Source organism: Brachyistius frenatus, unplaced genomic scaffold (assembly GCF_029030835.1).
Source record: "Brachyistius frenatus isolate BFR_SWC_R1_liver_20210118 unplaced genomic scaffold, ASM2903083v1 Contig_18, whole genome shotgun sequence".
Classification (NCBI taxonomy): Eukaryota; Metazoa; Chordata; class Actinopteri; family Embiotocidae; genus Brachyistius; species Brachyistius frenatus.
This window is the reverse complement of record NW_027210617.1, coordinates 4,918,429-4,938,982: the sequence shown is the minus strand read 5'-3', so window position 1 is coordinate 4,938,982 and position 20,554 is coordinate 4,918,429. Positions and strand designations below refer to the sequence as shown.

At 39.1% G+C, this 20,554-nt stretch overlaps 2 protein-coding genes across 5 annotated transcripts in view; one reads left to right on the top strand and one right to left on the bottom strand.

Moving 5' to 3' along the window:
• slc44a5b (solute carrier family 44 member 5b) overlaps positions 1-11,640 on the top strand; it is a 34,505-nt gene extending 22,865 nt beyond the window's left edge. Inside the window, exons 7-23 of one of the 4 annotated variants that reach the window (XM_069695032.1) lie at positions 967-1,027; positions 1,124-1,247; positions 1,394-1,438; positions 2,919-3,002; positions 4,052-4,164; positions 4,352-4,483; positions 4,739-4,838; positions 4,933-5,025; positions 5,360-5,447; positions 6,095-6,357; positions 6,561-6,655; positions 6,748-6,851; positions 6,969-7,042; positions 7,479-7,549; positions 8,084-8,172; positions 8,800-8,884; positions 10,639-11,640. In XM_069695032.1, coding sequence (XP_069551133.1) covers positions 967-1,027; positions 1,124-1,247; positions 1,394-1,438; positions 2,919-3,002; positions 4,052-4,164; positions 4,352-4,483; positions 4,739-4,838; positions 4,933-5,025; positions 5,360-5,447; positions 6,095-6,357; positions 6,561-6,655; positions 6,748-6,851; positions 6,969-7,042; positions 7,479-7,549; positions 8,084-8,172; positions 8,800-8,884; positions 10,639-10,736 — 1,719 coding nt within the window. In that variant the 3' untranslated portion in view covers positions 10,737-11,640. Of the gene's footprint in view, positions 1-966; positions 1,028-1,123; positions 1,248-1,393; positions 1,439-2,918; positions 3,003-4,051; positions 4,165-4,351; positions 4,484-4,738; positions 4,839-4,932; positions 5,026-5,359; positions 5,448-6,094; positions 6,358-6,560; positions 6,656-6,747; positions 6,852-6,968; positions 7,043-7,478; positions 7,550-8,083; positions 8,173-8,799; positions 8,885-9,165; positions 10,505-10,638 lie in introns of those variants that run through there. The other 3 variants (XM_069695031.1, XM_069695034.1, XM_069695033.1) reach the window with 3 other exon arrangements.
• A 1,841-nt stretch (positions 11,641-13,481) lies between these two features.
• LOC138618931 (LIM/homeobox protein Lhx8) lies at positions 13,482-19,929 on the bottom strand. Its single transcript, XM_069695036.1, has 9 exons — positions 19,742-19,929; positions 19,013-19,090; positions 18,216-18,341; positions 17,869-17,990; positions 17,077-17,297; positions 16,772-16,875; positions 15,665-15,760; positions 14,910-15,099; positions 13,482-14,063 (listed from the first exon to the last, which is right to left on the bottom strand). Exons 1-9 carry the CDS (start codon positions 19,820-19,822, stop codon positions 13,987-13,989), a joined length of 1,095 nt encoding a protein of 364 aa, XP_069551137.1. The 5' UTR covers positions 19,823-19,929; the 3' UTR covers positions 13,482-13,986.
• Between the last annotated feature and the right edge of the window lie 625 nt (positions 19,930-20,554).

The following is a 20,554-nucleotide window of genomic DNA, read 5'->3' as shown; positions in this document are numbered from 1 at the left end:
TCTTGCTCACGATTAGTGATACCAAAGTGAGATTATTTTTCTTGAAAATAGGAGCTACTTTTATTCGTTTAAGACATCCAAAGTTAAGTATAAGGTTTTGATTTAAAACTGACATCAGCTTCAGTTAATTATGGTGAGTTTCAAGTTGAGATTTCAAATCATTCTTCTGTCCCTCCAGGAATTCGGTGCAATTTTGCAAAATTCCTGTGATTTCTCCTTAAATAAGTTTCTACATGGAAGGTTAACTGAAGGCATTACAGCGCAAAGTAAACCTTTCCACCTGAAGAAATTGTCAAAACCGAAAGTGATGTGGTTTATGGGAAATGTGGTTTTATCATGAGAATTAAGCTGCCAATCATTACACTTCATTGTGTCAGTGTATTCTCACAGTATGATATATTTAATAAGTTTTATGCGGCCTTCCACTCTGTATTTTTCACTGTGGTGAATTTATATATTACAAATTTAAAGCACTTGATTTTACAGAAGATGAAGCTCATACATTCTGTATTAGTCACAGACTGCCTATTTTGTGAAGCTACATCACTTTTATGACTCAGAGAAAAAAAAATGACAGCTAAAATATTTCCTAATATCTATGATGCGCAGTATTATAGAAAGTAATTACTTAGGATTTTTTCTTTATTAGGTAGTTGTTTAAGAAGAAAAAAAATGTCCTCGAGTTCCAATTTTTGCCAAATCCCATAGCTTTACTACAAAAAAAAAACAGAACTCTTCAAATTACATCCCAATTTTTGAAAGAAAAAATGCTGAGGATTGCAGAGATCACTAAACATTTTGCACAAGCATTATATGACAGAATTAAGCGAAACAAAGACCAGTTATCTTAATGAAAAAAGCGTTCCATACCAGCCTCTATGTTAAAGAATATGATGAGTGAATGAGCAGCGATAAATCCATTGTATTCAGTTGTGTGAACCTTTGTCTCCTTTGTCTCCCTTTTAGTCGATTGCAGAAGTCATACGAGATGAAGATTGCCCGTCCATGATTGTGCCCAGCAGACCTTGTAAGTGAATTTGAGTACTTGTAATGACCGTAACACACAATAACTTATTATTTGTTTGCAAATGCACTAAACACTAAGACATCATTACTGTTGCAGTCCTTCAGCGGTGCTTCCCTGATTTCATTAGAAGAGATGGAATTTTAACTGTAGCAAATCAGACCAACTTCAAAGACGGGGACAACAACAAGAGAAGTGTCAACGACCTCAAAGATGCTGCCAAGTAAGACCTGCTTCCCTGCAAGCTGTACCTTTGCTCCATTTGTGCAACCACATACGTTGTCATTAGACTGAGAATTGGCATGTCTCTGTGCAAAAATAATTTGCCCTCTAGAGTAAAGTGTTTTTAAACTGTTATACTGTCAATAGGGATGCCAACTCTGCACCCAGAGAGCTCTGGAAAGATATAAAAGGGTAGGACAAGTGGGCATGTTACTGATGCCCAGGAATGTGTCCAGTCACATTCAAAGTAGTGTGCATGTTTATTGCATGAAAATGCAGCTTTCCTACAAGCTCTAATAGAGTAGAAGAACTTCAGGGGTGCCTACAAGCTTTTGACCGCTGCTTTGTATATCTACGCTATCAGCATGTTAATGGTCTGACATACCAAACTTCAGATGAGCAGAGAGATCATGTATTTAAACCAGTGAGCTGATATTATATAAACATACATGATTCTGTGTTTGCTGTGATCACATTTTGTTTGTAGGAAATATAATGTGATTTTAATGCTTTTCTTATTCTCGCAAAGTAACTGCACCACAGCAAAGAGACGAAAGGTCACACAAATATGATTTATTTCAGCTTTCTAGCTTTGCCTGTGCTATGGCCAGTATCTTTATGTAGATTAACGCTGTTACCTGTGCTGTTCATCAAGATAATCCATCCCCACATGCCTTCACCTGCAGCAATGGACGGGAATTAGGACAGATTAATGAAACTGTTTGTGGCATATCTACCTCAAAACATCAAGTCATCTACTTCTTTGTGAGTCCATATATAGTTTGTGTCAAATAAAATAGAGAGTGACGTGGTGCCCCCTGGTGGTCATTAGGTCTGTTCCCTTGCTCTAGATGCTGGATGTGATGCAAAACTTTTGTGTATGGACGGTGACCTTTAGGAAGCGGACTAAGACCTCATAAGGTTGCTTTCAGCACCGCTTTTAGTGTTCCGTTTGTCCCAACGTGATGTCGTCCTTTGTCCCTCCTCAAGTCTGGACTTCAGAGCTCTATGAGAGTCATAGGGCAGTGCCTCGACAGTCAACCATTGCAGTAGTCAATTTCTGACTTTGCTGCCATTACTTTAACTGGCCCTTATTTTAGTGCCAAAGCAAGTGAAGCTTTTTATTGAGCTCAGAAGCTGAGCTATCCTCTGTTATGAAATGGGAAGTTAGCATTTAGTTAATAGTCTATGATTATCACTACACTGTGATATAGTGACTGATTATTGCTAACAGAAAAAGAGAGGTTATTGATCTGACACATCCATTACAATGTGCTATGCCGTTAGGTGCTCCTCTGTATCATCTTAAGTAACACATTGCTGTACCATTTATTGTCATATTGCAGGAACTATTGCTTAACAGCGCTTCAGTAACACTAAATCTGTTTTGTGGCTCACTGATATGTAACTCACAATTTATTTTCCCGACCTTCCGATACTATTAAGTAGCTGTTAGTGCTGACATTATCAAAAGCATTTTGAAACTGTTTTCATTTTTGTTTCACAGTGAGAACATTAAAGATAAATCAAGTGTCAAAATGTTTTTGAGAAGTAATCTAAGAGATGCATCAACATACACCTGCCACATTTCCTCTCTGCATTATTAAATCCCTTTGTGATGCCTCTTCTCTTTCATACTTTTTTCCCATCTGCACTTGTTACTCCGTCACAGAGGTATTGCCAGTCTGCTGAATGCCAAAGAAGTTGGCATGAAGATCTTTGAGGATTATGCAAATTCCTGGTTCTGGATCCTCATGTAAGAATGGTTTCGGGCTATTTTCATGGTTCATGTCTTATTATGAATGATGTGGGTAGAGATCCATCAGTGACATTGATGGTAAAATATAAAAATGAATAATTCCTATTATTCCTTGATGACATCTCTTTACTGTAGCCTTTAACTACAGCTGAAGCCCTCTTGCACGGTGCCTATAGCTAAAGATGATATACCTGAGCATAAACACAAGGAAAATTCGCTTTTTCTATCATTTGTTCAACAAAAGTATCAACGGATGTAATATTTCTCTGCGGAAAAAGTAAATACACACTTGGCCTCAGAAGTTAGTTTTGCCCTGTCAGCAAAAATGCCTTCTTGGAGGCATTTTGCATAATTGTCCTCCATCTCTGAAATTGTTCCCCCCTCATCCACACAATATTCCTTCAGTTGCAAGATGTTTGCGGGTTTTCTTGCGTGTACGGTCCGTTTGGGGACTCAACATTTCAGCGGGGTTGCAAGAGTTACCTTCCCGTAATGACATTTTGGGAGACTTCTGTTTGCATCAGACTGTCTGCTCATGGGGTGAATTTGGGCCGACCAGCCCCGGACAAATTGGCTGTCGTTTGAAATCGACCCCACTTGTAGAAGATTTTCTTTACAGTGTAGTAAGTCATTTGAAATATTTTGAAGATCTGTTTAAATTCCTTGCCAGACTCATAGGTGTCCACAGGCCTTTTTTTCCTGAGCTCTTTAGATGTTTCCATGAAGATGCCACACACTTCAGTATCAAAGACAAAATCAGAAGCTTAAATAATAAGAAAGAATCCATCACTGCACCTAATCTGGGATTCAGATTTTATGGATTTTAAGGTGTGATAAATGTGAAGGATCTCTTATTTATTCATTCAAATCATCAAAATGTTAAAATGTCAATTTGAGTATCACTTTTATGTTAGCACTTTTATTTTTTTTTATTTTTAAAGAGGATCAAGTGTTTGCTTCTCCAAATATGTCTAAAAAAAAGAATCCAATAATTGACTTGGTGTGTACTTCTTTTTTCACACGACTATATGTTTGTGTTGTTGCAGAGGTCTGGTGATAACCATGGTGGTCAGTCTGCTCTTCATCCTGCTGCTGCGCTTCACCGCTGGTGTGCTTCTGTGGCTCATCATCTTTGGTGTCATCACCACAGTCGGTTACGGTGAGTTTGCAAAGACAACTACCCACTTTGCCAGCGGCTACTTCATACCAAGTACACATGTTGGAGGCGTTTTTTGGGGGTTTTTTTTACATGTGACTCTCTTACTGTCTTGCTGTAATCAGTTCTGTTGTCATAACAAACTGTAGCAGATCTGAGACTGATCTCTGTCATGTTTTGTTTTTCTCAGGTATCTGGCACTGTTACTGGGAGTACAGTAATCTGAGCAAGAAGCCGGGTGCTAATGTCACCATCTCCGATATCGGCTTCCACACAGACTTCAACGTTTACCTTCAGCATAGCCAGACGTGGTTCATCTTCAGTATGTTGTAATCCATTACCCTCCCTTTACCTTACTGAGCACATGTATGATTACTACTGATTATTCTATAAGGAGTTGAATTCCAAACCCCTTCACTGTAGCCATAGTACAATGTTTGTTGCTGAGCTTTTCACAACCACAACTCGCATCACAACTTGGATGGTGTGGATTTAAATTATTTACTAACTTGGGTAATCGATTGGACATGTTGTAACATATTTGTTTCTGCCCACTGACTCGTCATTTGTTTTGCAGTGATCTCGCTCTCTGTGATTGAGGCCATCATCGTGATTATGCTGATATTTCTGAGGTCGAGGCTGCGCATCGCTATTGCATTACTGAAGGAGGGAAGCAAGTAAGTATGGATGAAAGCTCTGTTATTTAAATGGTGTGTTTGACTCTTTTTTTTCTTCATTTTTTTTTTCATGCATATAATGTTTGACTTCTAGGGCCATCAGCTACATCATGTCCACTCTCTTCTACCCTGTCATCACCTTTTTCCTTCTGGCCATCTGCATCGCTTACGGGGCGGTCACAGCAGTGTATCCTTCTAACTACTGAGACACTGAGAATGGTTTTATCTGGAGAGGTAGAGGAGTTCTGCTAGTTCCGTACTGCCTGGAGTTACTGGAGAAACAATACATCCGGTTTATTCGAATTGTCTACAAGATCATATATTATATTAAGTAAACAGATTATGAGGTACCACTGTAGTTGATGTAGTTTTACAATGATATATATGATGCATGTGAAAGTAGCATGTGACTATACGTAACTAAAGTATCAAATGAAGGCCAATTACATATCATCGTATGTCAAAGATTATTTTGTGTAGGAAATACATTTTTGTGTTGCCCTTAACTAGTTTGCCCTCAGCTTTTTAGCATCTTCTGGCAATGCAGTCTACAAGGTCACGCCTGCTGACAATAAATGCATGTATGCAAACCTCACATGCGATCCACAGGTGAGCCCCACACTCTCTTACACGATCAATTGCTTTGAAAAAAAAACTTTGTCTGCTTGGAATATGTGTTCATTTTGCTAATTTTTGTTTTCAGAAAAAGATATTGGCTTTCATTTTTTTGTTTTTGTAACTGTGTAATTCCTCTGCCACTTTTTGCCGCGCAAAATATTTCTTTGTCGGACATCTTTTATCACATGCAACGTTAATCAATAAAATTTTGAGTGTAATAGCTTCTTTATTGCCTACGAGTAAACCTCGTAATGTAAATAGATGAGATGTTCTGACGTAAATAGAGTTCAATTAATAGCTGACAGCTGCGAACCCTTATTTGACCGATGTTATTTATCAGCCAGCCGGGCCTCCTGGGTCTGTGTAAGGTAATGTGGGTGTCTAAAAGCATTTATATGCTATGTGGTCACTTTGCAATTACAAGGTTACCTCAAAGCCATGCATTTGAAAAATTATTTGTTTACATTCAAGATAGAGGCAGAGTGGAGGAAAAGACAAGAAGAGAAAAATGACACCAGTTTTTTTTTCTGTGGTTGAGTTGTTGGACTACGGTGACAGATACTTCTAATCAGATGTTCAGTAATCGCATCACGACTACCCGACTGCACATCGAGATCAAATCTGTTGCTTTCTTTCAGACATTCAGCCAAACCAACGTTACCAAAGTGTGCCCCGGGTCACAATGCATGTTCGCCTTCTACGGTGGTGAGAGCATGTACCACCGCTACATCTTAGTCCTCCATCTGTGTAACCTGTTCGTGTTCCTCTGGCTGGTCAACTTCACCATCGCCCTGGGCCAGTGCACGCTGGCCGGGGCCTTCGCCTCCTACTACTGGGCCCTGAAGAAGCCAAAGGACATCCCTGCCTGCCCACTGTTCTCCTCATTTAGCAGAGCCATACGGTGGGTAGCTGAGATGTTATATTTTGAGATTTACTAGATTTAGAGTTGAATGTATTTTTTTTTTTTTTTTTTGTTTTAATTTGTTGCCAATGTTTATATTGGGAGGTCTGGTGTTTCTAGTTTGCTTCTAATATAAAAAAAAAACATTTAGTTGTTGTCATGTTAAATGTTCACATGTAATATTGAATTTTCTTGTATCACAGTTATCACACAGGTTCTCTGGCCTTTGGTTCTCTAATCCTTTCTGTGGTGCAGATGATCCGAATTATTCTCACGTACCTGGATCACAAACTGAAAGGCAAGCTGGAACTCTTTAAGGCCCCGATGATCCCACTCCTGTTCACTTTAATGATTGTTTCAAATGAGATGTTGATCGTGATGTTTTCCCAGGTTCTCAAAATGCCTGCACTCGGTTCTTGCTATGCTGCCTCAAATGCTGCTTCTGGTGCCTGGAACATTTCATCAAGTTTATAAACAGAAATGCATACATTATGGTGAGTCATTTCCAACAGCATTATTGATTTATTCACATCAGTCAGCTGGTAATTGGTCTAAGCTTACACTTCAAAGCTCTAACTACCCACTACTCTCTAATTTGTTCTCACCAACAGATAGCAATATATGGGAAAAATTTCTGCACCTCCTCCAAGGATGCTTTCTTCCTCTTGATGAGGAATGTGGTTCGGTAAGACCTTTGTTAAATGTCTCTGTCAGATCCACAAGTCTAAAAAAAACCCTCATTAGAGCTCACATGACTTGCTGCTGAGACGTGAACTGACAACACGTCTTACTGTACTCCATCATGAAGTTTCAGTCTTAGATTTTAAACACTAAAATTTGTTTTTTCCATTAATTAATAGAAGTTAATTGATTAAATGTCTGAATAAGATTTTGGCCCAAAACAGGATTTACTGTATACATGTTGATGAAGCAATGAAGAAATTAGTTTTTTAAGCAGTTGCACATTTTCTCTAATAAACCACCATTTTGTATTTAATGGTGACTGCACTCATTTAAATCTCTGTTGAGTCTGCGTCACAGTGCATGGCACTGTCCTCTCAATTTCTCTGCTCTTTGCTGCGTTTCTCTTCCACACTCACATTTCTCTCCCTCCTCTGAAGGGTGGCTGTCCTGGACAAGGTGACAGACTTTCTGCTCTTCTTGGGGAAACTGCTTATTTCGGGGAGTGTTGGTGAGTTTCATGTCAGCCGCACTCTCTGTGAAGTGACAAACAGTGGCAGAGAAAAAAAAAACTGCAGAGGAGGCAGGATGATATATCTTCCTGAATGTAAGAAGGATGATAAATCTTCTTGCTCTAAGTTATTTTTGCACTGCACAAACTCTGTCTCACGTATTCGTTCAGTTTTTGTCAGTAGAAGTTGAAATTTACAGTCCAATAGTTCTCTGACTCGATTTAAATTCAGTTTATGAGATCAGAAAATAAACATAAATCTTACACTGCCTAACCTCTCACCATGGAGTGTTGTTTTGTTCTTAGATGTTTGTAATGTATAATTTATTGATCTATGTTTGTAAGACCTTCATTGTACCCCTTTTAACAAATTATAACTTCTGTGGAATCCCCTATTTTAAAAGTGTAAATCTTCTTCCAAAGCATTTAAGAGTTTGACAAAAAGGTTAGATTTCTAAATTCCTGTCATGTCTTTCACCTGACGCATGAATATGTGTATATCTTCGGTTGTCACTCAGTCGCTTTTCCTTTCAGGTGCTCTTGCATTTTTCTTCTTCTCACGTAAATTACCAGTTCTTCAAGAAGAGGTGCCATCACTAAACTACTACTGGGTGCCCCCTCTGGTAAGGAATTCAAGTGTGATAAGTAGTAACCGTGGTAACAGGGTCTGGTTTGGATTGAATAAAAGGTGCTCGGACTGAAGGAGGTATAACTGTGTTCTCAGTTGGACCATTCATTGTGCACACAAAGGACTTGAGTGAGATTCTCTGTGGTGTTTGGTTTTGTTTCAAGTCTTCCTACTGGTAAAGGCGTAAATTATTCCCATAGATTGTTTCTCGGGCTCAGTCGGTACCTATAATTGTACATTGTTAAAAATAACGGCAGAGGAAGATTAAAATATAGTTAGCATTGCATTAGTTGGACGCTAGTTTAATTTCACTTCACTGCTTTTCTCCTGTAATACAGCATTTAAAAAATGTGTATTATAATGGAGTTTTTTTCCAATGACTGTTTCCTCAATGTCTCAAAACTTATCTGTGAAAAGTTGTTAAACTCCATTTAACAATTTTACAGTGTTGCACAAGCTAATTAGTTCCACTGAAGGATGTATGACTCAGCGTTTTGTAGTCTTCTTGATGGTTTTGGTGTTTGTTGAAATGCCAGTTGTTGTCGTTGCACATTAAAACAGAAATGCCTGACAGAAGCTGACAATGCAAAGCACGCTGACTGTGTCCCGTTGACTCTTTCAGACGGTGATATTTGGATCCTACATGATTGCACACGGCTTTTTTAACGTCTATGCCATGTGTGTGGACACGTTGTTCCTGTGCTTCTGTAAGTATGCTGGTCCTTCAGTGCTTTACATGCCACAGTGAGAATATGACGACCAGTGCTGTGACGGTTAAAGATCTAATGTCAGCTGTGCAGTATAATTCTTTTCCCCCTTTTAAAACCGATTGTAAAATAAGAACTGATCCCAGCTCACTCACTGTTTTGAGCTCTTTAATTCCTGCATGTTTATTTATCTGCACTAAGCCTTTGCTTTCCTTTCTCTTCCTGGCTGTCACTCTGTCTGCTCTTCCTGCTCCTCCTCTCCTGTGGGGCCCTGGTCTCAGGTGAAGACCTGGAGAGGAATGATGGTTCTTCCTCCAGGCCCTACTACATGTCTCCTGGCCTGCACAAGATCCTGCGCAAAGGAGAGGAGGGTGCCTCATCATGCGCCGCCTCCTGAGCGATGTGCGGCCGTTTTGCTAAACTTTTTGACTCTCTGACTCACTTCTCCTATATCTGCTGTATGTGTGTGGGTCTGGACGTTCGAGAGCAAGTACTGTAGGGCTAAAAACTAGATGCATCCCAGCCTGGTCAGGAATGACCTGGACATGAAAGGACATGCTGTTACTTCAGGTCCTTGCAGAAAAAAAGGCACAGGAGACTGGAAATAAAGACTTCTTTTCACTTCCTTTCTTGAGCCAACTCATATACTTGCCTTTTTTTTCTGCTACGCTTTTGTTCACGTTTCTTTTTTTCTTCTCTGTATTCTCTTCTGACCTCTGCCTTACTGAGAGGGTACGTGTCAACTCGCAGGACGGATGCGCAGGCTGAGATAAAAACGATATGAGCATTTTTACCCAAACAAACATGAGGACCTTAAAATGTACAGATGCCACTGATGGACCATTGCATTATGCATCATCATTAAAAAAAAAAAAAAAGACAAAAAAAAGTGGTGGACTTCTGGGGCACCCTCTTGTCGCACTTTGGTCTTCAAGTGTAAAATCATGTTTTGTATGCACTTTCACATAACGGTAAAAGAACCATGTGATTTATTTCTTCTGTGTAGCATGATTATTTTACTGGCTGTTGGTGTTTACCATTGGTTTTATAGGTTGCTTTAATCCACCATATTTATACTAACACAAAACACACAGTTCCAAAAGTGGTGTGTAATCTGCACTTAGCAAAACAGGCGTCTCTTCTTTTACATCAATTACTCAGTCATTTCAAAGCTTCCATTACGCTCATAGAGGTACTGTAAACCAGACGGAGACTGTGGGAGGTCAAGACTTCAAAAGACATTTAATGGTTTTTTGCTTAAAATCTGAACAGAACCTGACCGTTTTCAGGAAACTTTTGAATGCAGCCACTAGTTTATGTGCCTAGTTGTGAAAAAAATAAAACAAAAAAATAAAAAAAAAATGGTTCTCTTACTCTGTGGTTTTAGACCTAACACCAGGAACTTTTGAGATACAATTTATAAAAGGATGTCAAAGCCATTTTTGGTAAATTTTTTATTGGATGGTTCAGATGTTGTGCTGTTTTAATACTAAGTATAATACACACATCTGTCTGGAGGTTATTCAGTGTTCTTTTTGTATAGGAGATTTTTTTTTTATCAATGAATCCAATGAAAATGTGACTCGTTGTTTTCGAATAAACATAAATGGTTGAAGTATTGTCAAGTGCATTTTCAAAGGTTTTAATTTGGAAATTGAAGATATCAGAAATATCAGATTTTAACGCTAAATGTACAAAATGACGCTTTAAATTGTGATCTCGGTTTTTAACACGCTGCTACTGCTGCCTCCTAGTGTGGGATCTGGAAGTGAACGACGGTTCCGCAGACCGGCCCTTCTACATGAACACAACCTTGAGGAAGATCCTCAACAAGCCGAACTGCAGGAAGTAGAGATGAGGAGAGAGGTGGAGCGAGAAGAGAGACTCAAGGTTATTGCCACAGCATGGTACAAGCCCCATGTGGCAATAAGCACTTGTATTTTAAGTGTACACTGGCTGCAGCTGTACACTATAATAGACAAGCCACTTTTACTAATGTGATTCACACACATTAATTTGTGGACTTGGTGGTTCTTGGGAATTTAGAGTGAACTACAGATGCCTGAAAAAAAGACTTGGTTTTAGATGGTGTACAAATTCACACCAGGTTATTGTAAATATTTTTTAAATGTACAGGTATAACTGAATTATGTGGGGGTTTTTTTTTATACGCTTTAAAGCCACAGTCATATTACGCAGTAAGTTCCTATACTGAAAACAAGTAATTTCTTCCTGTAGTGGTTCTCCAGTAACCTCAGCTTTTGTTGTTTTTCTTGCTTAGTCTCTTGTAGTTGCCAAATTTCACCACTTGGTGGTGCCAGTCATTACCAGATGTATTATGTGTGCTTGAATGCAGTGCTGAGTTCTTTCCATGAAATGGTCAAACATCAGCTCATCTGTGTTTTTAACACAGTTTGTGACCTATAAGTGTCTCACATTGAGAAACATTATCCACCGTTTTCATATTTAAGTGTGAAAGGCATGATACCATAGTGGTTTAAAATGCCTCCCAAGTGCCTTTTTTTTTTTTTTTTTTTAAAGAGACTTGCCTCATTGAGTGTCTCTATTGAATATTGCAGCTACTTAGTTTACATGTACATACATTACACTATTTAAATATAAAGGGAAATTTTAGCAACCAGAGGTAGAGGTCTTTGTTTTTATCCAAATATTAGGTTTGATGGTAGGAATGAAAGGTGAAGTGGAAAGATGTTCTGTGTTTGGTGGTTTTGAAGAAAGTCACAGGTTTGTTCTCAGCAGCAGTCCGTGTGTAACTAACCAGTATAAAACACGGCCTTTTGACATGGGAACATGTATCTATGACTGGGAGGACAATGCAATGAGGCAATGACGGCTTTAACCGTTACAGAGAATGACATGTGGTGACCGGCTGCTCTTAAACTGGTACTCTGAAAATTACATTTCATTTAGCTGACGCTTTTATCCAAAGCGAAAATGTACCTCATCAATATTAAAGAGATACAACTTGTCAGTTTTAAAGGTGGCGTCCTTCACAGAGAACTAACTGAACTGAATGCTGATGTACTCCAACGCTTGTGAATTTCCAAACCTGGCAGAATGTCTTTGGACACTTACTCAAGCTACTCTTGCTGCATGTATAACCCCCTGACCAGTTTAATGCTTATGTGGCACATGTAAGCTAACAAACAGGTTAGACCTAATGGACCATAAAGAGCAGAGAAGTTGTTTTTAGCTACTGGTGTGGTTTGATACCTTTCTCTGAACTGCAGCCTGAGTGTGTGAGTCTTTGAGTAGTTAGTATACAGACTAAGAAGGTTTTTGAGACCACCTGTATTAATAACAAAACATAATACCAACATGTTCTGGTTAATGCTCTGAACCTCATTCGAAACAGGGTTAAATGTTTATGTTTTACATGTTGTGTTGTTGTTGATCCAAAGTGGGGCTTTTGGGGCAGTTTGCAGAGTTGTTTGTGTTACTAGTAAACCAGTGGTGTGAGAGATGGAGTTGTGTAGATTCATCTGTTAAATGAAGTGTTTGATTAGCTCATTAGATCCCGTGAGGCGCAGCTGAAGAGGATTTTTCCTTTGGAGCCAAAATTCAGGGAACAAAGAGTTTCATCACAAAAGGAGGTGCAGTTTTGTAGACTGATGAAATAACTGAGCGACGCCGCTTCACACTGTGTCCTCGTATTTTACTGACATCAAACACTTTTTTCATCCTTTTTTCATTTTCAAAATTGGAATTCTGCGTCACTGAGAATGGTGCTCACCTTTTAGATCTTGAAGATGTGACTCATGTTTGAGTCTTTGTGTTGTGTTTTTGTCAAACCTGAGAACCTGCCCTCATGGTGCCTCGGAGTGACAGCACTGCCAGACTCACACACCTTCTGCCCCCGTTTGAGCTGAACACGCTGGGACACGCACGACGTAACCATTCAATAAAAGCAAAATAGCTCCGCTTGTGTATCTGACAGAAAAGAAACGATGCATGTAGTGCTCAGTGGGGATTTTCACACATCGGGGATGATGTTGTTTCTTTTTATACTCAATAACTACTACACTCCTGGTTGACTGTAATGTGTTTTTGTGCATGTAGCTCAGGTTTACTTTCATACACACCGGGGTGAATACCTAAGATCTGATAAGTGAAGTAAAAAACTGTGTTTTTATATGCCTTCCCCTCCCTCCCATGTCTGGAAATTAGATTCTTTTGGTCAACCACAGTCAACAAGTAGACACAAGTTAAACTTCTCTGTGGGTAAAATGTGAGTCAGTTTTCTCACCGCAAACTCTTAAAAGTCTTAACTCTGAAGATGTAGTGCTCTAACCTGTCAATAGAAAGATGAGTAACATTCCAAATTGTTTTATTTACTGCCGCTCATTTGTCCAGACACACAACAGTTTTAATGCCTGTCATATATTTATTTTAGCCATAAAAGTTTTATGTGTTTTTAAAATAATATTGCCTTGGTGTTTGTTCATCAGTCAGATAAATACAGTCTGTTTTGTTACCTCTGCTTTTACCCACGATTTGTTTTTCTACTCTGCACATTTTCTTCCAGCTTTCCTCCTAAATTATAAATTTGCACACCGAGATGTCGGTTTTCATTCACTCATCTCCAAGGTTTGTGAAATTAGACATTTATTCTCAAAACAAACTTCACATACAATAAATTAAATCGCAACACTGCTATACAAACAAGTTCATCTTCATCTGGAGTTGACAGTCTGGGTCTGCAGGCTTTCACTTAGAGGAGCACAGTCAAACTTTGTCACCAACTACACAAACAAATAGAAATCTATAATGTCATGTGTCACAATCCTATGAGGTACACGGAAACCTTTCCATCTCCACAATATACAGTACATTTAGGACTGTAAGTCATAGTCATCCATAGTTTGCGTAACAAAAATATAAACATGTATTGATGAATTACTCGTAGTTCAAGAAGAGAAAAGGTTTTATGACTCACTGAAAATGAACTTATATTTACCATGGAGATCAGAATACGAACGTTGGTGAGGTGTGTGTGCGTGTGTGTGTGTGTGTGTGAGAGAGAGAGAGAGAGAGAGTGTGAATGGAGAGAGAGAGAGTGAGTGAGTGTGAGTGAGAGCAGCTCAGGCGTGAGACACAGGCAGTGAGGTCATGGCGTGGGCCGGCAGCAGCGGTTGAAACATGGATGGCGGTGAGTGAACTGCAGACACACACAGAGAGAACACAGTTACTACAACAATATCAAATATCAACCCAGAATGGAAATGTTTCCATAAATTCTATTGAAATATACAAACATCTCTATATTGAACAGCTTAATTAAGGTCATCTTTTTATGTCCATTTTGTGAAAGCTTTTACATTTCCTCCTGTGAGTTCCTATTGTGCAAATATATACACAAGGTAGCAAACCAACTCTCTCATATTTTTGCTTAAAGATTCTTTATTGATTGCAATTATATCAGTTTTTAGATATTCATCTTATTCCCTGATATTTATTAAAAAAAAATAATTCTTACGTCTCCTCCTTTAACTTTGCTTTTGTTTTTTAATGTTACCAGAATAAAACCTCAAATCATCCGCAAATAACTTAAGCTTTATTTGCATTTGTCTACATTTATGCTGCTTGCATTTTCTGACCGTTTAATTTTCTGATCCAAAGATCAGTTGCTAAAGCAGGAGATAATGGACAACCTTAACTGTTGCCTTTGTTCGTCGAAATACTTAAGTTAAAGTATATTTAAGTCGACCTGGAACGTTGGTGACATGTAAATCATCTGTGTCCGAGTTATTTTGCCTTAAAAAGATGTTGTTGGCCGACAAATGCCATCCGTGTCAAATCATTAACAGAAACATTTAACCCGCAGAATATTCACATCAGGGAAATTACCGTAATATATAAATTTTTTTTTTTTTTTTAAATTGTCAAAATATAAATTTCTCAATTTTTGTAGTGAGCTCTCAAGATCTACAAATATCAGTGCCAAATACTAAAAACAAATATGCCAAGCACAATCACAATAATTCATGAAAAGTCCTGCGCTCACTGTCTATGAAGGAGTGCAGTGCGGAGAGCATCGACCCCTCCGGCCCTCCGTAGGCTGTGTACTGCAGCTCCTCGGGCGTGGGGGTGGGCTGGGACAGGCGGTTGGGCTGCAGTGAGGTCATTGGGGTGCTGGAGGTGTGGTTGGGGCTCACGTGCTTCTTGTGGCGGGCTCGACAGTTCTGGAACCAGACCTGAGTTAACAGGACAAACACCTTTTTTGTGGGGCTGCATTTGAAACAACACGCCAAGATGGAGGCAACCACTGTCACAAAACACACAGACGGGCACTGTCGGTAGTTGTGTCAGCTTGTAAACCTACACGCTTTTATCTCTCTGCCAAAAGAAAATCTCATCCTTTGTCATTTTGTCAAGGAGTTAAAGTCGAGCCGCTATGTTTGCCCTGGTGAGTAGAAACCACTATTGCCGTCTGTTGCAAGATGTATCGAATGTATTTAGTCTCACAAGAAGCCGTATAAAGCATTTTTCTTACTTTCAGTGCACACTGACGTTAACCAGCTTGTACAAAATAATATTGACTTAGCTTTTTATATATTCACCACATTTGTAAATAAGACTTTCTTTCACAATTCGAAATGTGTAAATTATTTTTTTTTTTAAATGTTTCCACATATTTAACATGAAATGCACCCATAATAAAAAAATTTTTTTAAAAAGTTGAAACTTCTGCATCTTTCCAAGGCGTAGGATCATCCTGCCACCACCTGTTCGCTCTGCATGCAGCGACCCCTCACTGACCTGTATGACTCTTCGACTTAGACCCGTCTGCTCCGCCAGTTTCTGCAGTGTTTGAGCATCTGGGTTGTTGTCCTGAGCAAACTGAGCCTGCATCACCTGCGTGGACACAGGTAGAAGATGGTCGGTTAAATAACAGACAAGTTAACTGTGTGAACTGGAGAACATGCGTGACTGCTGAGAGGAGATTTGACCAGCAGCTTCCTTTGTCTCAGTCATAAGCGCTAACTGATCAAGTTTGTCTGAAATAGAGTCTGTCGACTTGGAAGGAATCCAGACGGATAAAAGAGATAATGAAAAATAACTTCAAACAAAAATGTAAACATTTTGGGTAATTTTGGACATTTCTCTTACTCAACTAATGATCAATTATAATTTACGTTAAATAACAACCAAACTGAAATTACAATTCCTGAACAATGCACATAATCCTTTAAATTGCAAAAAGAGGAAACATTACACAAAAATATCATTCAAAAAAACAGTATTTTTGTTAGATTTGTTCTTCCTTTGCAGAATTTTTCATTATAATAATTTACTAAATATATAGTTAATGAAACCCATAATGTATTTTTAGTTTTACCTTGTGTTGACACCCTCCCTGATAATATTGTTGGACTTAAATTCATTGATGATTTTCCTGTAATTACACTGTACCAGTATAAAAAAAGGCCACTTTTTTTACATGGTTTTTTTTTTCAGTATTTTAAGTAGAGATTTGTTTTAGCTTTTTTTTGCCCAAACAAATAAATGAAATGTGCTGCTGCTCTCCTGCTGTCTGTCAGAGAGCTACATCAAGAAGCAAATCCCAGACTCAAACTCATTTAACTTTCATTCTCATTTTCAAAGTCTGGGGCCACTGTTTTGGGGACTTGGTACCTTTAAATTGGCAAGTTTTTAGGCCAAAAATGGGAAAAGAAACAGAATTTTTCAGCAGAATTTATGCATGAGCAAAAAAAACGTAGACTCCATAATTAAAGTGACTCTTCCATCCCTCACCTTAAATAAGTGGGAATGTATAAATAATTAAATTGACATTTTATTTCAGCCAATCCTAATTGTCACCATTTAAATTTCCGTGCATGCATGTAAGTGATGGTAATGAATGACCTGCAGCTGGTCCGCAGTGAAGCTGGTCCGAGCTCTTTTGGAGGGTTTTGGCTGGTTGATCTCCTGCTCAGTGGGCAGAGCTCCTTCCATGTTAACACTGTTTCCTGCAGCCAGAAAAGTTTCTCATATTAAAAAATTTAAAAATTTAAAAAAAAATTTAAAAAAAAGAACCACGACAGGTGTGCATTTTATATGTAAAAAAATAAATAATAAAAAAAAAATCTTTACGTTAAAAAGCAGTATATCCTGTCTTATTCCAGGTGTTCTTTTGGAGTACCGACCGAGCCCCTAGCAGGCCCGCTCACCTTTCTCCACGGCCCGCTTGAGGTTGTCCAGCATGCAGTCGTAGTGGACCCTGCAGAGCACCTTTCCCTCCACCAGCGCGAACTCCTCACCGGTGGACAGCTGCCTCTTGCAGGAGAAGCAGGCAAAGCAGGCCAGGTGGTACACGTTGCCCTTCGCCCGGCGGACCCAGTCTGTGGAGTGGATGTTCCGGCCGCAGCACGCGCACCAAGTACCGTATCTTCTGCAGGTAAAAGGTCACGATGAGCAAATTAGACACCGACGCAGCTGAATGCAACTTTTAAGGCCACAGTTTCGGCAGAATTAGGCCAAAACTCGCAGACAAACTTTTGGAAACAAATTGGCTATGACGTGTTTAATTTAAAGAGTTAAGAGTTATAATCAAATTAAAGCTTTCGTCTTTAGTCTCCACCTGACACAATCTTTTACTCGACTGAACACTGAAATCGTCTATGAATCTATCCGTCGATCTTTTCTATGTCATTTAGAAACGTTTTCCATGTGATTGAGACAATAACGTTGGTGATGAATTATTGGCAATTAACTATAAATACATTTCCATTTAAAAAATGACCTCAAGAAAATGCAGGGACAAATGTCAAGTCCTGCAACTTGTTATTATTGTAAAAAAAAAAAAAAAAAAATAAAAACTATCAATAATAATGGTTATCGATTTCCGATACAGCTTGTAAGCGTATTCAGTTGATACAATTTTGGGTTATTTTCTGCAAAGATTTCGTTTTGGTAACTTCTATTTCCGTTTGATAAGTTCTACTACAAATGTATGCACGTACCGAAAGTAATCCAGTTTACAGAAAACCTCTTTTTCTTTAATGTAGCAGCTCGTGTGGCTGCCAAGTGAAGTCTGGCACACGCTGCAGGACAGACAGCGCACATGCCAGCACAAGTCGTTAACCTAAAGCAAAGATATGACGAATTAGCACAAAAAAAAAAAAGTCAATCAGTTCGAAGGTATAGGCCTGCGTAAGAACAAGCAAAACACATCAATCCCAAAACGCAACCGGCGGAGAGGGAGGAAGGAGGGGTGGGGGGGGGGGGGGAGAACGGGATGAATAGTTAAATGAGAAGTAATTCTCGCAACGAGACGCGTAAAAAAAAAAAATGGACCACATTTGTTTACCTTTAATAAATATTTATCCACTATCTCCTCGTTGCAGCTCGCACACACAGTTCTCCCCAACAGAGGCGCAGATGCCATCGCCTGCAGCGACGACGCGTCCTCATCCAAAACTTCCACCGGTGCGCCCTGGAGAGATCAGGCTGCGGTTAGAAAATTACGCACAGGAACGCAGCCACCCCCCCCCCCCCACACACACACACACACACACACACACACACACACCTCCCCCTCTAACCTGCAGTACAGCATGCGCTTCTACACTTTGTTTGAACTCGGTTCAAAACATTGTGGAAAAAAAAATAACCAGGAGAAACATCTTACTCGAAGATTTAGTTGTTCTGTCTTTTGAAATTTTCACTTTACTCTGCTCAAGTTATCAAATTATTTGAAAGTTTTCCTGTAAAAAAAAAAAAAAAAATCGTAAAACGTGTTCAGCCATTATTAAAACAGATTCATTCAAGTCCTTTAAAAAAAAAAAAAATTAAAAAAAAGCCGGGAATTTGAGGGAATAACGTTTTAAAAATGTAATTATTGGTTAAGAAAAAGGTTTTACTTTCAGATTGAATGTGGGTTTTTTGTTGTTGTTTTGTTTTGTTTGTTTATCTTAATTTGTGATATATCCAAAAGGAAAGTTGGAGATATTTCCCGAAATTTGCCATTTTTCCGTCCACAGCTTCAACTTTAAAAAAAAAAAAAAGAAAAGAAAAGAAAAGAAAAGAAAAAAAACGTTATCCGTCCAAAAATGGTCCCCCAGTTTTTGAGAATAAATCAAAAGTTTCATTCGTGCATCAGCCTACCATTATATCCCTCCTGTCCTCAGTGCATTTGCCTAGCAGCTCTTCGTCTCCTTTGCAGTCTTCGCACATGACGAGAAGCTACGGCGGGAAGAGGATGCTGGTTTGTCAGACGGTCACATCTGCCTTAAATGCCCCCCCCTTGCACCTTCCCATAAATATCATGCCTTTCACTTTTCACCATGACAACGCCGGCGATTACCAGGATGACATTTAAAACAGGAGGATAGTTATTACTTACAAAAACAGACAACACTTGAACTACTACTTATCCTATGTGCATTATGTTCTTGAGCTCTGAATTTAGGATTTCGGCGGCTGCTCGCTTTATGCGCGCGCGCGCGCGCTGCGGTTAAAGCCAGCCAACACACCAATTTCACGTGTCAATCAGAAAACCAGCGCGAGGTCTCAGGGGGAAAAGGGGGATTGATTTATTTAATAACAGCAATTAAAAGGCTAAGTTCGCCACAAACGTCTTCCTGGGGCAACCAAAAGGTGAAGAGGTCTCATTAACTACTTGAGTTTTAATTGCTGAATTCAGGGAGGGGTGATTTTCTTTGACATTTCTTCAAATAGTGAAAATACGGAGCTGTCAGCGTGCTGGAAGGCCGGCTTTAATGACAGACCGAGGCCCTCTCTGATTTAATTGGCAAAGCAATTTTGACTAATAGCCTATTTAATCTCCAAAACGCCCTGCTGATCAGAAACTATGCGTCTGTCTTTTCCACTCACCTCATCGTTGGACAACAGAGATCCGTTATCGTTCTCGTTAACAACGCAACACTCTACTTTTACTTCACTTTTCCAGCGCATTGTCTGAGCCCAGGACACGAGAATCTTCCCAGTTTCAAAGTAAAAGACGCTGCTATTCTTTCTTTCTCCTCCAGGATTCCTGCGTGTGTTCCGTCAGTCAGTGTGCCCCGAGCTGCTTCTGTAGAGGGCGGATCATAATTCATATTTTCTTGTCCCTCCTGGCCGCGCCTCCCCTTGGAAATAGGCTTGGTGTGTGTGTGTGTGTGGGTTTGTGCAAATTGTGTGGGGGGGAATATCAGATTGTTATCAAATGCAAAGTGGGGGAAAGTAAAAAATATATATGTGCGTGAGAAAACCCCTAATTTTGAGTGACTGGAAGTTTTGATGATTAGTTTCTGTAGATTTCTGAGGGCAGTATTGTATTTCTTATTAAACTATTTGAGATCACTGGTTACTTGTTACAAAACATGCCATTGTCTAATACCTGTCAGAGTGAGAATACCTGACTTTTACTGAAGTTTTAGGATGTTAAAGTTACAGTGTATTTACATTTTGATAAAAAAAAAAAAAAAAAAATTAAAAATGTAATGCAGTGTTTTCCAATCACTTCAACAAACAGGTGGGGTTTTTTTTTTCCACCTGGTCTATCTGAATACATTTTTTTATGGCCAGAGAAGTTAGATTAGTCTGTAATTCACAAGAGAACATTTTTGTTAAATCTTCAGAAAATCAACATTATTTGGAGAAGCAGGAATATGCTTTGTTTGTTGCTGCTTTACTAATAATGATCTT

Bases quoted from the DNA above. Each gene is read 5' to 3' on its own strand.
- LOC138618931 (XM_069695036.1), bottom strand. From the start codon at position 19,822: ATGCGCTGGAAAAGTGAAGTAAAAGTAGAGTGTTGCGTTGTTAACGAG. The intron at 17,298-17,868 runs GTACGTGCATAC...TTTTACCTGCAG, and splicing joins TGTAAACTGGATTACTTTCG to AAGATACGGTACTTGGTGCG. The intron at 15,761-16,771 runs GTCATTCATTAC...GTGTCCACGCAG, and splicing joins TCACTGCGGACCAGCTGCAG to GTGATGCAGGCTCAGTTTGC.